At 41.4% G+C, this 17,646-nt stretch overlaps 1 protein-coding gene across 3 annotated transcripts in view; it reads right to left on the bottom strand.

Moving 5' to 3' along the window:
- The window catches only part of prkcbb (protein kinase C, beta b), a 78,830-nt gene that overhangs the window by 24,203 nt on the left and 36,981 nt on the right, over window positions 1-17,646 (bottom strand). For all 3 annotated transcript variants that reach the window (XM_029509184.1, XM_029509183.1, XM_029509182.1), the window contains exons 6-14: window positions 15,866-16,022; window positions 15,277-15,411; window positions 13,727-13,823; window positions 9,687-9,830; window positions 4,038-4,211; window positions 2,526-2,617; window positions 1,425-1,487; window positions 534-672; window positions 72-152 (exon numbers count right to left, since the gene is read on the bottom strand). In XM_029509184.1, the coding sequence (XP_029365044.1) occupies window positions 72-152; window positions 534-672; window positions 1,425-1,487; window positions 2,526-2,617; window positions 4,038-4,211; window positions 9,687-9,830; window positions 13,727-13,823; window positions 15,277-15,411; window positions 15,866-16,022 (1,082 nt within the window). The remainder of the gene's footprint in view (window positions 1-71; window positions 153-533; window positions 673-1,424; window positions 1,488-2,525; window positions 2,618-4,037; window positions 4,212-9,686; window positions 9,831-13,726; window positions 13,824-15,276; window positions 15,412-15,865; window positions 16,023-17,646) is intronic.

Raw genomic sequence — 17,646 nt, 5'->3', positions numbered from 1 at the left:
TGTACACCCACACCCACACACCCACACCCACACACACACACACACACACACACACACACACCAACACCAACCTGTCCAGCAAGCATCTCATAAAGCAGTACTCCATAGGCCCACCAGTCCACAGATTTACCATAAGGCTGATAGGCTATGATCTGAAACATAAGAGACTCTTCAGGATAGCTGCTAGATGCTAAAGCACAACGTTGAACACTGCAACAAAATCAATCCAGTGGTCGGACTTGTGAGGCTGGCACCATGACATGTTGGCATTTTACATGAAAATTTTACGACATTCATCTTTCCTCTATCAGTTAAGAAATGCATTGACTATTCAGTCCATCTCTAATTGTTTATGCTGTCGACTGTTAGATAGCACAATATTTCCCTTTGATACGTCATGGAGTACAGGAATTAAGTGGGTTGAAGCTAAAATTCTCACGTAAAAATCCCCAAAATTTGTCCATCACTTTGATAAATGTACTTAATTGGTTGCCTTTTTCTAGAGCAGGGCTCAGCACACACATACACTTTACCTCCGGAGCTATGTAGTCCGGTGTTCCACAGAAGGTCTTAGTGGTCACTCCATCATTCATATTTTCTTTACACATGCCGAAGTCTGCTATCTTAATGTGGCCCTCGCAGTCCAGCATCACGTTGTCCAGCTTCAGGTCTCTACAGGAGAGTAAGTAAACATAAAAGGGGACAAAGAGAGACTTGATATATAACTATAAATGAAGAGGTGTTTTTCCAGCTGGTACTTCTATTCTGTAGTGTTCTCCCCCCAACACCCTGACTCGTGGGGGCTATACGGTAGCTATACCAAACCACCTGACAGATGTGGCTCTGATTTTAGGTCACAGGGACCTGCATCATTTATGGGGTCGGATTCTTAGCAAGGTATTATAAACAGCCAAAATCTGCTTGTCTAAAATGTACTGATGGTAAGTCATGTTGTCAAAAAAGTGATGATGTGATTTTCACAGCTTGGCTCAGAGAATGTTCTCATCTATTAATCAACATATATTGAACTATATTCTATTCAAATACTACAGATTTCAAAAACATCCGAATATTAAAAACTAGAAAATAGTTAATTATTAGTAAATATCTAAATGTTAGTCACAGTTAGTAAATAAAAACTGAAATTCAAATGTTTTCTAGTAAATCATTTTAAATTAAAACTGTATCTATTAATGTGAACAAAATATTACACAATTTAATATACCATGGAGTCACAACAATAAATAGTTCTAATAATATGAATGTGTTTCATACATACAATTATGGTGTGTGTTGCATTAATATAAACCTGTGTTTGTGGTCTACTGTGTGTTTTAAGATTTGGAGTGCGTAAGTAGCCATGAGTGACAGCTCTGCATGTTTTAGTGTAAAATGTTGTATATTCAGTGTGTTGTGGAGCTTACCTGTAGATGATGCCCTTTTGATGGAGGAAGAACAGACCAATGGCTATCTCTGCAGCATAAAACCTACGTGCACGCACGCACGCACGCACACACACACACACACACACAGATAAACAAAAAGAAATAACAACAACAGTAATTAGAAAGAGGCTGAAGAAAAGGACAGGGGTGGGAAACAGTGGGATAATTTGTGTGCGTTTGTGGGTGTGTGTGTCAGCATAAAGGTCAGTGCTGTCTCTTCAAGGCCAGGAAGCAGCTGATAAGATCAACAGGAGGAGTCCGGACACACTGACCACGCAGGAAACTATGTTTGCATGAGTGTTTTTTGAAGGTGTCGATGGCTGTTTAGAGCTTTGTGGATGTTTTATCTGTGTCTACAAAGAAAACCACAGGGCTGTCGCTGCAACAGGAGGCTAACGTAGCTTTAGATTTAGAATATGACTACACAGGACTACAAGATACAAAGGACAAGACAGTGATACCTTTGTTCAAGGCATCATCATCCATGGAGCACAATATCCTGATCATTATCTGATAAATAAATGAAACCGAGTAGAACAAGATGATGACCTTTGATAAAAGAGTTGCTCATCCTGCTCAATATGCCCTCCGCAGTCTAAACTTTGTGCTAGAGGGAAGAAAGTCTAATTCTCTACAGAACAGACGGAGGGGAAACTCTTCCACGGCTCACGCTTTCCAGACAGTCCTCTTGTCAAGAATGTCAGCCCGTTCCTTTGGCTTGACTCCAGTGATCTCGCTAGTCACCTTAATTATACTATGCAGGTATTCTAGCACACAGTGAAAACTCTCAGGAGCTGCTGGATTACTTTAGAGTCTTTGAAGTTCTTCAGAGCAGCAACGTGCACCGGGGCAAACAACACATTTCATCCACAGCCTCCACTTGGATTGCTCATCTATCACCTGAGCCAGTCACACTACTGACAGCTTATTCAACACGATTAGAAAAGGGTTACTAAACTGCAAAACACTATAAAGATTTTGACAAAGATTTTGTCTTAGGAAGGCATAAAAAGGCATCTTAGCTTTTAATCTACAGATGGTTCTGTTGCGTGTCTGTGTGTGTTTATTGTGTGTACTCACACAGCATGGGGTTCTTTGAACTTGCCGACCTGCTGTATCTGATACATGAGATCTCCGCCATTTATGTACTCCATGACAAAATACAAGCGGTCCTACGGAGAAATAGAGGGGCAGACGTAAGTCAAAAGCAAGACAAGGGGTCAAAGAGAGATGAGCGAGACAAAGTGAGATACTGTTGAGAGAAAGGGGTTTTCCAGAGGTGGCTACAAGGTGATGGCTCAAATGAGAGAAGATTAGAGCCAAGATGAAGAGAGAAGAGGCTGAAAATGACATGGGGTGATGTGTGGAGGTGCAGAGTGGAAGAGGACAGTGAGAAAGAGGTGTATTGGTTGTCTTTGTGTCCCCTCAGTCTTGAACTGAGGGAAAACAGCGGCATCAATTTAGGAGTCAATTCTTCTCCATTATCTACAGAAATTGCCAGTAAGGCACAGTATTGGAGCATGTGTGGAAGGATTTGGTGTGTGTGTGTGTGTGTATGTGTCTGCTTTCAATGTGCGTTTTTGTAGGCAAGTGTATGTACATGTTTGTGAGTATGCTTGCTTATATTGCTTGGGTCTTATGAACAGTTGCTTTACACAATATGTGCTCCAAGTGTACAGTATGTATGAATGAAGTACATTTGTGTGTGCGCACCACACGTCATATATGTTTCTGCCTGCATGTGTAAAACTGCCTGCTGTGCTCCATATGCATAAAAGTCCCCCTCTCTCAGAGAATTATTGCTGGAGGGGATTAACACACTCACTTCTAGTATATGAGTGTTTCTCTGTGTGTGTATGCGTCAGGTCATCTTTTTTTTTGTTTTACTTTTTGATCTAACCTTCAAGCAAATGAAATGTTCATCAATCAATGGAAACATATTTTCATTGTTTTATATATATATAATGTGGCTAAATGACACACACTCAGCGTAAGTAAGCATTGAGCTATATTTACTCCTCTGTTGACCCATCTTTATATGGATTACATGTCAGAAGAGGAGCATGAATCAAATATGAATCCAGCCTGTGTCTTCCAGCTGTGAGCTGGTGACAGCAGGCAGGGTGGCTGCCGCTAAGACCTTCACAGTGGAGCCACTGTGCCCTTCAGCAGGAAACTGCACTTCGGTTCACTTCTGATCAAACACAACAGGAGTGTGTGGGAGTCTATTAGGGGTGTCATTTCATTTAGCTAAGAACACAGGAGATCATACAGTTACCTGCGCCAACTGTTAATAGAGCTGAAAAGATAAAGTGAAAATTCAACATCTGACGTTGTCTCTTGCTGCTACCTGATTCCTGTTGTCTGTGTATATTTATGCTAATACTTTCCATTGAGTTTGTTAGTCATTAATTTACATTTCTGTGAAGGGTTAATCAATGCCAAAAGGCAGCATTCACATTAAGTAATCTCAATCACAACAGTCATTAAATAATAAATGCATGAAAATCGATATCTACATATACTGTATGTTAGTATTTGTATTTCATATTCTGCATGGTTTCCTACAAAAGCTGTGCTCGTTTGTCGTACCATGGTCTGGAAGGTGGAGTGCAGCTGTGTCAAGAACGGGGGCTTCCCAGACAGTGCGAGCACTCTTTTCTCCACCATAGTGCACTCCACGTCATCATCCTGGATCACCACGTCCTTCTTCAGGATCTTTATAGCGTACAGATCCTCTGTCCCCTTACGCTCCGCCAGCATCACCTAGACACGAAAAAGGAAAGGAGCAGAGGGGAGTGATGGGAAATAACAAAGATAAATTCATCAATATTCAAAATCTTTATGTCACGCATCACCTCGGAGGAATGAAGGGTGCAGTGAAGAGAAGACAGAAAGATGGAGAGAGGTCAAGAATGGGAGGCAGACGGAGAGATAGGGGACGGGCAGCAGAGGAGACAGGGGAGCTGTACAGGGCAGGGATATAAGAGGAGACTGATGAAGAGAAGCTTCTCTGACTGTTTTGGGCTAGACAGCCACAGCAGAAATAAAGAAAGCAAGAGCAGGAAGGAGGAACAGGATAATACTGATTCATCGTTTTCAAGATGGGTCCTGAGGAATACTGGAAAGAACAAGAAGGGCAAGACAGAGGAAAACAAGGCGGTTGGAGACTACCTTGCTGAACTGCTATCTTGGTGGTTTACGCCATGTCACTGTGTGTGAGATAGATCTAATAACATCATGGTTACTCTTCCTTTCAGTATCACGGTATCAGTTCTGAGGCTTGTCAGATTGTGCGATAGATTCCTGGTGAATTGTAGCAAGATGTAAATAAAAAATGAGGCAGGCATATCACCAACTTGCATCATCTGTTTTTAGCAGTCACATGAAAAGTACAGCAAAAAGAAAAGCTTTTGCCCCAGCACCGGCAATGTTTTGTTTTTAAGGGCTACTCCAAAGATTCACAGAGTTAGGGCTTTATAAGAGAAAGCATTAACTGCTTATGACAAAAAATGGCTCCATTTCTGTCATAAGCAACACAAAATCAACACACAAGTGAGCCTCTTTAAAGTAATTGGCAAATGACTGCTTGTAATTGAGTATGGCACTCAAAAGACCCATAAAAAAAAAAGAATGATCAAAATCAAAGCCATGATAAACCAGAATTACATTCTCACAATGTTTACACAATCACAAGCTCGAGCTACAGCACTAAACAATGCCCCGAACATTATCTCCCAGTGTTTATTAATCAGTTGTGTTCGTTTGTGTCATAATTGGTATGTGTTTTATGATGTCTATCAAATCTATGAGGTCTAAATCTAATCTAGTCATCCTTGAGTCCAAAACAAATGAATGTTTGGTGCGAATGGGAACAAATTCAGTAATTCATCCCTAAGTTTTCACAATCACCACAGTGAACAGTCTGATTAATCATAACGCCAGTGGGCCTGTCTGTCACAGATGCCTTTGCACAATAAGCACAACTAAATATTTAGTCAGAATAACAGCGCTGCTGCTCCACAATAAGGTCGCAAGTTCCGGGTACTCCGGTTTCCTCCCACCGTCCAAAGACATAACTTCTGGGTTATCTGGTGCCTCTAAATTGTCCGTAGCTCTGAGTGTGAGGGGTTGTTGGTCTCTGTGTCTCTGTGTGTATAGATTTAGCTATAGGTGGATATGAAAAAAAAACAAAACAAAACAAAAAACATTTATCTGTTCATTTAATGTTGACAAAAAATGGAACCAGGCGTGGTGATGGCTAAACTGAGTTTAAAGAAAGTACCCATAGGGATTTTTCGGTAACTGAATTTTTTATTTTAAAGAGTGAGAAGAAAACTCACAGTTGTAAGATCATCCAAATATGTTTCAAATAATGGTTGCATTCACAGCTTTTATCAAAGCATCTCTATAACTGCTCTTGGTGCTGCTGACAGACACAGCAAGACACCTCATTTTCAGTTTTCCTAAAGTGAAAATCATCACAGATGCCATATTGCTTCCACATGTTCCACTGCTCTACTGAAAATTGTCATCTGGCCTCAGAGCCACCCTTATTTCTATCGTTTGAAAACAAATAAAAACACTTGAACATTTCATCTTAAAAAGCAAACCGGCAAAAAGTGGAAGAATAATGGGTGAGTTTTCCATTATACTGCTAACGTGGTGTGTTTGTAGATTCCTCAAGGCTAATTGAGTTCTGGGACCTCAGCAAAAGAACTTTCATCCATATTTCTTATTTAAACCTTCTATTACCTTTCCTTTGTTAATTTGCAGGAAAAAAATAGGTGGAACTTCATGAGAATAAAAAATTGCAGCTGTTAAACTGCTCCGGTTTGCTTGGCTTCTTCTGATTTATGGATGTGTTTTAATTTTTTATTATTCTGGCACAGCATGACAGTCTATTGTTCCATCAAAACGGCACAAGCTTAACCTCCACCGTCAGCTGACAGACAGTATATCTCCCAACAACAACATGGGCTGTCAAGTGTCTCTGAGAAAAGAGCAGAACCGCTGACTGCTAACTCTTTATAAGTTGCTGTAGATAAGTGTCAGCTTAATGATGTAAATGGAAAACACATCACGCTAATTATTTTCCGCAAAACTGTCAAGAATAGAGAAATAAAAGTGACCTTATACGCACTTTACAAGATTGGAAAGTTAGCTGCTTTACTGTTTATGTCTTATACATATTCAAGTATGTTAATATGGAGTGATAGGGCTTGAGATTCTACAGGGGAAACAGCACAGATGGACAAAAAACTGTGTGTGTGTGTGTGTGTGTGTGTTTGAGGGTGTTAATTAATGTGCATTTGCATAGAGGGCAGCCACAGTTCAACAATGTGCACAGTAATATTCAGCATTTAGGTTTGGATATCTTTTGAAGCTGGGTGACGCTGGCTGTGTCCTTTGACAAAAAGAAGTGAAATTAAGTAATTAATTGTGTGTGTTTGGGTGAACTCCCATATGGAGGCTGTGTGGCTCTATGTAAATACAACCCCTATGAAGTTAGAAGAGAGAATAAGGACACCATCTGGCCTAAAGCTCATTTTATCTAAACACAAACCTGCAAGTTTCACACATTTGGTGGCAAATGTAGCAAGATGAGCATATATTAATATTATATATGACATTGTTTTTTTCATTACACTCGTCATTTTAGGCATTCAGAGTTACATGTCAGTATCTCATTGCGTGTCATTTACTTACTCAAGGCCGTTTTGGTGAGTGCCATTCATAAAGTAGCTACTCTTCTTCAGTATGAATTGTAGTGTGTGTGTGTGTGTGTGTGTGTCACCGTTGCCCCTTTTATCCAAGAAAGTTGTTCAGGGTCATTTGACAGCGCGGCAGTCCCGAGGAGATTTACTGTCATAAGTCGTAAATGATGTCAGTGTGTTTTGTCTGCTGACCTTGCAGAGTGAATTTACCCAGGGAAAATAAATGAAACCACACTCTGCTGCCCTGTATTATACTGCACTGTGTTGTATTGTGCTGGGTTGTCTCGTATTCAACAGTGTGGAGCCAATATTTTCACTGAGACAGTGTGTATTTTATGTCTGGCCCCACAAAGACAGTCACTGTAGGTCACACTTGGACTTCGCTGCTAGTGTGTTTAAGTTAAGTTTGCAATTTCTCTCTGGTCCCATGGCAGATAAATGCAACAGCAAAAACAGACCCCAATGGAACATGAAACTATTGTAGTTGTATTATTTGTGAATTAAATAAATTGATAGATTTTTGCCTCGAAATGTGCACATTTATTGAAAATTAGCTTGCTTGAGTATGATCAGAGCAGAAAAAAGACATTTTTGGCCTATTTCACCTTCATATTAGCTAACATCTTTCTCTGCACCACACTGACCATAATGAGCAGCAGGCTATGAGACCTTTTACTGGAGATCAACATCTTTCTTTATTTTTTCTGGTGTCACAAAGAGCTAAGGGTAGCACCTAGATATATGCACATTGGTTACAAGGTTCACGCCTCGTACCACACTTTCCTTAGCAGCATGTGGTCACCTCTGTTTCCCTACCCAACCCTGTCTGTACATGTCCACACCTGTGTTCGACTGATGGCGCACTAGCCTAAAATATCCGGACCAAACCAGCTGATGCACCAGCTTTGCATTCTGGCCAACCGTGAAACACACTGTTTCTCAAAAACCCCTAAAAGCTGATGATTGAAGTGGCTGTCCATGAGGCTCTGTAGTAACTGGAGAAATCAAAGTCTGTGCATTTCAAACCATGTGTGAGTGCGTCTGTGTGCGTCTGTGTGTGTGTGTGTGTACCTACACATTACACTGCAAGAAGTGTAAGGTTAGCATGCGATGCAGATGTTCTCTGATACTAAGCAGAATGCACAGCTCTCGAGGTATGGGACATTAAAATAGCTCGCACATCATGAGCGTCTGTGTGTGTGTGTCTGTGTGTCTGCGTGTGTCTATTTTAGTTTTTACTTTTTTTTAAATCCGATGGCATTCACACACAGACATTAGCTAGCAATAACTGAGCCAGTAATCACAGAATCTTCTGCTGCCTCTGTGTGTGTGTGTGTGTGTGTGTGTGTGTGTGTGTGTGTTTGTGTGTGTGTGTGTGCGTGTGTGCGTGCGCACACATAGCGTAAGGCCTTAATGAAAAATGTGTTTATGCATGTGTCGTTCTGTCAGTCTCTGGTTGAACCTGAATCTAGACTTGGTTGTTTACGAGTACTCATGCGGGTCTCAGCATGTCACAGGGATCCATGTGTCTGGTATTCTGGTAACGATCGAGCCTCAGCGCCGTCTCCATGTTGATGCATCAGTGTAGCTTTAAGCGCCTGTTACCATGGAAACAAGCGGCCAGCATACAGGTCTGGTACACAGACAGTGGTCTCTCTCTTTCTCTCTCTGTCGTTCTCTGTCACTGGTCCTCGCTCTCGCTCTCCGCCCTGCTGCCCCATCCATCCTTTAATCATTTCTCTCAGCACATCCCCTTCTTTCTGTTTCTCGCCTTGATTTTCCGTCAAGGCGTCAGTCTTCCCTCGCCATAGTTTCCCCCCCTCCTTCCTTTTTTCGCACATATTCATTCGGCCTGATGTTTTTACCTCTGCCTCGATCCGTTCACGCCAACCTTGCTGCCATTCTCTTACATCTTTGTCTCTCTATCCTTTCATCATCCCCTCCACTTGTCACAACATCGTCTTCGTCCCTTATCCCTCCACCCATCTCTGTTCACCTGCACTTCATCTCCCATGATTCTTTCTCTCTCTCTCCAGGACTTTCTGTCCATCTTTGCTTCCCTCTGAAATCCACATTTGGATTATTGAGCATGAGATTCGAAAGCTGTCGTGCTCACCAAGCTGTTATGTCTACATATGCTGTATTAATGACTTCACAAGCAAATAAACTGAGTTCAGTTCAATTCGGTACATTCATACAGCTACTTTTGACAGACAGTGACTTTTAACTGGCATCACTGAGTCACTGTGCTGGAACCTCCTCAGTGTAGCCAAAATGTTAATGTGCCAAATTTTACATTCTCATGGATGGTGTTTCATTGTCAGTCAGCAACAATTCATCCTTTATCTCCTGCCAAGTGGACACACATTTTAATCCACACTGTAGCTAGCATCTGAGCTGCTTTGTCCACGCTTGTTGGTACAGAGACAAGACAGTCGCACACGCACACGCACACACACACACACACACACACACACACACACACACACACACACACACACACACACACACACGCAGCCCTTACCTTGCCAAAGCTGCCCTTTCCCAAGACCATCAGGAAGTTAAAGTCAGACAGCTTCATGTGGTCTTGGTTGCCATTGGAGTCGAAGCGGGATGCAGCATTGGCCGACTTGCCATCTGTGTTCTTGCCTGGACCTATCTTAGCTCTCTGGATGGAAGAAAGACACACCAGGAGACCAAAAGATCAGACAAAATCATTCAATGATTCACAGTACAATGGAGCGATAGAAAACACCATTCTGATATATATTAATATTCAAATAATGTAGTCATGGGGAAGATGAGAACAGAGAAATTCAACTGTGTTTATTGATTAAAAGCATAAGACATCTGTCCTGTTGTTCTGGGACTGGAGGAAACAACTGCCTGGTCTCATTTACACCTGCTAAGTGCTATTAATTAGAACCTCTGTATTTTCTACACATTATAACAATGAATCATGCCCTGAGCTTTATTTTTTTTTGGCACCAAGACACTAAATTTATCATTAGTTGTTTTCTCAGAGCTAATACAGCTTCATAAATTTGCATACTGGCAGATGTGAGGGAAAGACCTTGAAGGAAAAATCTGCATAATTGTTAACTCTTTAGCATCTAAGGCAAAGAAACATACCTTCTGACTGTGAATGTTCTAAATATGCCAATCATGTCAATTTACAAAGCATTCTTTGATAGCAAAATGTTAAAGCTTCTAAATGTTACATTAGGTCAGCATTAGTGGGTCCTGCCAGCACAGATCTAAAGATAAAAAGCTAAACATTACTCTGAAATTTCTCCCAGGAACACATATTTCACATAAAATTGCATCCAGGAAGTGTTATGACTAAACTTCAGATTATAGACACAGATCAAATACTTTCCTGTAACACTAAACATTGAAATATAGTTAGAAATTGAAAAATATGTGAATTGGCCAGACTTTTCCTTCATTTTCTTTCATTTATTCTGCAGGGGCTCTTTACTTCCCCGTTCGCACTTCCAATATAACAAATATAGGCTCCCTGAGCGGCGGCCACTCTGTTCACTCATGACTGTCACCACTTCTACTGCTTCTGTCCTTCAACCACTCTTTCCTATTAACTCTGAAAGTTTTCGTACTAGCTCTCTTTTACGAAGATAATTTATTTCTATTTCATCTTTATACATGTGGCCTCTGTCTCTGACTCTCCATTTATTCTTGTCTGTCACTATATCCCTGTTGCTCTCTCTCTATTCACTCCATTCCTCATCTCCCAATATATCCATCTCTGCTTTGACCTTGTTCGGTCTCGGTCATTAGTCACTATTTTATTCTCCACTTTTTGAAGCTATACTACAAGTTATCTGTGATCTTAAGGTTTTAACAGAGTGCCTGCACACCCGGAAACAGACGCATGACATGAATACTTATCCTACCACATCTTATCTTAACTGGCTGATCGACAGTGAATCTCTCTGCACTCCTTCTGTCCTGTACGGTCAATTATTATATGGTTAATTACTCTCCTGTCTCATTGTGGACAATGAGTGATGCATCACTCCGCTGTTGTCTACTGTGTAGCACATACACATACACATATACACACACACATATTTGTGAGCAGGAGACCATGCTGAAGGCGACATTTTCAAAGCCTTCAGAGATGAATCCTGCTCACACTGTCTACAATCAAGTATTTTTTGTGCACTTTATAGAATATTACTGTAAAAAGGATGAATGGAAACAGAAACATCTGATAACATGTCTCAAAGCACCCAAAGCTTTTAACACTGGTTCAAGGTGGTTCATCCTTTTGTGAATAGGGAATACTGTAACTTACGCACTGAACTGGTGATGAAAATGTACAATAAATCCTGACATTAGAAAAGCTTTAACTGCCTGATCCCAGACATTGTCTGCAGCCCCAGCATAGCAGCCACATCCACGCACAGTAAGCCACCAAGCTCTAATCACGTTTGAGATACTGTGAATTTCCGACAGTTACAGGTGAATGAAATCCAAATTTAAAAGGAATTATACGTGACATCAGAGATTTCAGTGAGTTATCAGTATGTCTTAGACACATACTGCATAATTTTTGCTTTCTGCAGCCTGAGAAAATGCTGCAAATTAAGACTAATTACTGTCAATGAATCTCCCCAAGTGCTTCTGCATCTGTCTTGATTTCACATCTCTATAACTCAGTCCAACTTTTTTCAGCCACACCCCTGCATGTCTACAAATGTAACAGAAAGAAAAGTTAAGGAAGCATCACAGATCCATATTAGATTATTCTCACTGATGACACTGACACTCTTCACTCAAATTAGCAGTAAAACGTTAGAGTGGTTGGATCTGATTTTCATTATTACATGCAGCTCCCAAAAAAACATCATGTTTTATGAGCTCATCATCATCTTCTCTATGTAAAACCATACTTTTAAAAGCAACTAAAAAATCCACGTGTGATAAATATAGTGCAATAATAACGAAAGGAGACAATCTGCTCCACACACAAACACACAACATGCATTATTTATTACTGTCACTGTCTTGTTTATGTGTATGTGTGTGGTTAGGTTGAATATGTGTATGCGTGTGGTTAGGGATAGGAAGAAAACAGGTCATGTTACCAATGTGAAATTTCTCTTGCCCTGTGTCTTTGTCTCTGAGCTGAGCCCTAGAGGTCGCCTATATGCTTGTGTGAATGTATTTGCACATGTGTGTGCGTGTTTGTGTGATAGCCGGCCCCCTGAGAATGTGTCTCAGTGAATGTCTGAGGACCATGACCTTGTGGAGATGGAGGGGAAGAAAAACAGATAGAGAGAAACACACGGGGGAGGGGGGCACTGAAGGTGACAGAGGACAAGACAGATAACTGAAGGAGAAGCCAAATGAAAAGTGAGTGGAAGAGGACAAGAAAGAAATAGGGGATGAAGGGGAGAACAAACCCTTCCACAGCTAAACCAACACCCAGACTCGTAACCAAATCAGTGTGCTTAGTTAAGAGTTTGAATGTGACCATCTGTCCTCAAAGTGACCGTTAGATGAACGACAGCTGGCAAACAGGCAAACAGAACATGTACTTCAGTGTTTCTAGAGTCAGACGAGAGGCTTGACACCCCTTGAATGTCTGTATTGCAAACACCAAGCTACAGTTGACCACTTTACTGAAAATACTGCAAAGAAAAAAAAAATGGGGGGGGGTAAAGCTCTTCTGGGTGTGTCCAAAGGTAAGAAAATCTTCCTACCAGCAACTCTAAAGCTTAGTGATTAGCAAGTCAAATTTAGTTTAATCCACATAGAAATAAAGTGAAAAGGTAAAAAATGGCTTGCTGTGTTTTCAAGAAAATTGTGCTCCCATTTCTTAGCCAGGAAAGGGATCCCTGGAGTCTCTGCTGGCTGCATCCTCACAGTGATGTGAGGGATTAACCACACAAGGTTTAATGTGTTAAACTGCTGGTAGGCAGATTTTTTAACCCCTGGACTGAGCCAGGCTAGATGCTTCTCCCTGTTTCTAGTCGTAATGCTACTGTATGCTAAAGCGAGAAAGACACGAAAGACATGAAAATGGCATTAGTGCTCAAATCTGCCTGTCTACAATAAACTGTCCGGTCTTCACCATTTTAAAACTGCAACCTAATCTGAAACTGCAACTAAAGCGGCGACAGGAGAAGTCAAAACCATCCCCAAACGCTTTTCTCTAAAGTTTTTGTGGCTCAGTGACAGCGAGGCAGAAGGAGATGAGGAAAAGAGAAGAAAAACAAGGTAAAGCACAGAGCGGGGTTATCCTTCGCCAAATGTGTTAATGAGTGGGCCTATTGGTCAGCCACACACACAAACACACGCACACGTCTGGAACCACAGCGTGCCAGACCGGATGGTACTATAAGTGTGTCTGCCAACTGCTAACAGCTCTCTCAAAGAGGCTCTCACTCAGACACACAAAGCTGCTCTGTGAGCACGCGTTCATAAGCCTACCATACCAACGCATCCAAACATATGCAGGCATGTATTCTTACATACGTCTACATAAAAAAAAAACAAAAACACACATCTAGATGAAGGCTACAAATGTGCACATACCTCAAATTTCTGCCTTAGCTCCTCATTGCCCTCCTCCCCCTCTGGAGGAACAGGAACATTGAAGTACTCGCCTTCTTCCTGGGAGAGCAGCTTAAACCTGAGGGGAGAATTTCAAATTAAGCCAATTCACAATTACTTTATACAACTCAAGAATTTTACTGCTGCCATTAGCTGGGGCTGTTGACAGGCAGCGCAATGCAATTTGAAGTTCCAAAGAATCATCAGATGATTATTCATTTATGTATTTAATTCACTTCTTCTTCATGGCGATCTAGCAAAGCCTGACAGAGACGTTGGACCTCTTAAAACCTGCCACAGGTTCATATCTCAGAGCAAAACGAACATGTTCATACAATCCACTGTGTGCTGGGATTTAAAGCTTCTGTAAAATGTTTGCTATTCTCAGAAAGCATGATTCCTGATGTTCCTACCTGTTTTTATTGGCTAGATTCCCTATTTCTTTCCAGCTGGCATGTTGACAGACTGGTAAATAGTAATTGCTGTATAAGCCTCATTGCTCCACATGATGGCAGTACCATCGACATAAAAACGAAGGCGGATGTTATATTTTGTGGCTGCTGCTGAAAATTTACCGTCATAAAAGGGAGTTGAACAACTCCGTTAGCAATCCAAACCGTTGCTTCAGGGTTTTACTTCATCTTTTACATTTGGAAGGCAGAAAAATGACAGCGTACAGGTCTCAGAGGAAACGTCCCGTCTTCCAGGATGTGCAAAGTAATACATTTGGATAAGCAGCCATGTGAGTCATTGTTAGTTACACTACTTATAGATGGCCTTTTCTGTTAGTTCGGAGGCATTTGCACAGTGGAAAATTAAATGTAAAGGAGTGAAAGGCAAAGAATCTCTGCAAACAGTCTGCAGTTCTTATTTTAGCCATGTAAGTCTTTCTCAGCTGGTAATTAAATCTTCTGCTGGTTGTTGACATGAAGGACCCTCATCGTGTAATAAACACCTAACGTTCAAACTTTTTTTAGAAGAGAGAGATGAGGACCTCAACTAATTTCAAGTTTCTCCCGCTGACGTCAACTGCCTATAGAAACGTACAGAATTTGAGCTGTAAACCTCAACTGTTATGTTCACGCCACTTTTAGCGTGCACAGATGGACAGATGGACACAGATGGAAAAGAGGAAGGATACATAACATTTGGACAAGTTTTCTCTACTTTGAACATCAGATTTTTAATGGCATCTCTCCACCTCCACCATTCCACCTCAAACTCTGGCATCTCATTAAAATGCCTGACAGGGCAGCGTCAGCAGAACGACAGGAAGAGAGGAAGATAGAGAGATATAGAGATTGTGCTACAGAGAAAGAGAGAGAGAGTGGGAGGGAGGGTGGTGGGGAGATAAAGAGACAGGGCAGAGATGCTTTGGCATGAAAGAAAAGAGGAGCTCCAACTAAAGTATTTCTCCAACAGTGCAGTAATGAACAAGGTCACCTTCACTCGCCCGCCTTCTCTACCTGTGCCGTTCCTCTGCCTCACATCCCTCCATCCCCTTCATCCTTCCACCCCTCCTTTAATCTCACCATCCATCCACTCCTTGTTTCTGGAGCTCTGAAATGCCGAAGGACAGTGATCCCATAAAGTCGTTGCGGCTGGTCAGATCCCAGTCCCACACCTCCACAGACAGACGGCGGTCCTTATCGTACTCCTTCAGGTGGCTGGGAAGAGAAACAAGGATGATCAACGGCCACTTTTTTTTTTGACCTCCTCCTGTTAAGCACTTTAACTTTCATATTTCAATTTGCTGGATAGGTGCAAAAAATGTCTTTCAAGCTGAACAGCTACAGCCAGATGCCTGAAAATGCAAATCTCTGCCTTCTTCATGCAAAGTGTGATGTGGCTTATTAAGAATGTAATTGGAGCCAACTGCAGGAACCGACCCCAAAAGCAAGGTTTTATGAATAAAGAGCCAGATGTTTTTATCTGACTGCCAGCAGTTATACATGCTTGGAAGGAGAAGCATAATGTGATGCTCTTAAAACAGTGCACTGAGAGAGAGTGAAAGATGAAAGAGAAGAAAATAAAGATAAAATAGGCAAAGAGGGAGACGAGAAGAAAAGGCAAAAACAGACAGAACGTGATCAAACCAAACGCATTGTGATGAAGCCTCACAATTTAAAGGTCTCATTCCAGATGGGGTTGAGGCAACACTTTATGGTTTTGGTCTTCTGTTTACTCTCACTGCGGGGATCTGGAATCAGTTTAAGCTTCACATAGGGGTCTGAGAGACCGTTCGGGTCCATGGGAACCAGATTCCTACCTTCTTTGACTGGAGGGAGAGGTAGAGAAAGAGATGGAGAAGCATGAGTTACAACATTTTGGAGACAAAATTGGAAATTATTTTGAATGATGGTGGAGATGAATTTTTAGAGTAAGAAGCGAAAGCAACACCAAAGATTCTCTATATTTTGTCAGACAGTGCAGTAGGTACAGTTCGGGTTAGGATACAGCAACTCTTACGGACGTTCCTCTGACATCATGAGATATTTTTCTCAAAAGATATATCAGGTTGCATTACTGTGAAAATAATAGCAATTATTATTATTATTGTTGTTGTCCCAAACTATCCAAACCATTTACATATGTCAGGGGACATGAATGGAAACAACATGTAGGTTTAAATACATCCTCACTGTACCTAAGCACATTCCCCAGAGTGTTGCACTGCTCGTTATTGTGCAAAATGGTAACGCGTTAGTGGCATCCGAATACATTTGTACATGAAACTAGCAGTTTGGCAAGTGTTTGTGTATTAGTGCGAGATCCAAATTTGAAAAGTGTCTCCTGTCAGTAATCTATTTAGCAACACAACTCAACCCTGCAACCAGCAAATTAAATTGGTCACACAACCACAAAGATACACACAGCAGAACCCCAGAGTTTTACTGGGGGTTAGAGCCATGGGGTTGCCAGATCCATCTATAATGACCATGTAGACAAATGAAGGTTGCCATTAACACTAATCCGTCTTTTGTGGCTGTCTGTTATTGGCCTGTAATTGTATTTCAGACTTCTGTAAAATCCCCTGTGATTTTTAAATGCATGTGCAAGTGTGTGTGTGTGTGTCTGAGCGTGCAATTGTTGTTGCTGGTCAAGTTATGAGGTCACATCCAATTACCAGGAGGAAGGCTGGTGCGTCGGTGTCTTACGCATGTCACAAGGTCAAACTGTACAGTACAATACACACACAAGAACCTTTAATGTCCCCAGTACACAAACACACACACACACACACACACACACACACACACAATATTTAGCTGGTGTTGAGTTACTGTGGTTGCTTTGCAGAACTGAAATATTGCTCAAAGATTGTAGGGGGCGGGGCATGTCTGAGCAGGAGTTTGATTCATGCTGCTTAGAAAGAAATCAACATACTGCCTCCTGTTGGTGCCTCTTAACTTTACACACTAGCTCAGATCTCCCCCTGTCAGAGAGGTGACAGTCCTTATTGATTATTTCCTGCACAAAGAGCTAAATTATTCCTTCCATAGATGCAGATTCCTATGAATCTGTCTCTTGGTATTTGCATTTACACTACAAACCAAGAGCCACTGGCATGAAGTGGCAGGAAGTGACAGCGCTGATCTTGTGATGAATCACAGTCATCACGTGGGAAGAACACACTTTTTGACATCCAGATGTTAAGTGAGGGAAAAATGGTGGGTGTTGTTATTTGTTTCAGCCATGGCTGGCTACCAGGTGGAAAACTGTCCTGCCAGTGTTGGTTGTTTGAAGTGGGTTAGGGTTATCATCCTAACCCTTTCTCTTTCTTGCGTCACATCTTGACTTTCCATAGTTATTTTCAGTTTTGATGAAACTAAGTATAATTTAAGATTGAGGGTCTTTCCCGTAAATTCATTTGTGACCAGATTCTACCTATCACTTTAAGT

This window comes from Echeneis naucrates, chromosome 8 (genome assembly GCF_900963305.1).
Source record: "Echeneis naucrates chromosome 8, fEcheNa1.1, whole genome shotgun sequence".
Classification (NCBI taxonomy): domain Eukaryota; kingdom Metazoa; phylum Chordata; class Actinopteri; order Carangiformes; family Echeneidae; genus Echeneis; species Echeneis naucrates.
The sequence above is the reverse complement of the archived record's forward strand: the minus strand, read 5'-3'. Positions and strand labels throughout refer to the sequence as shown.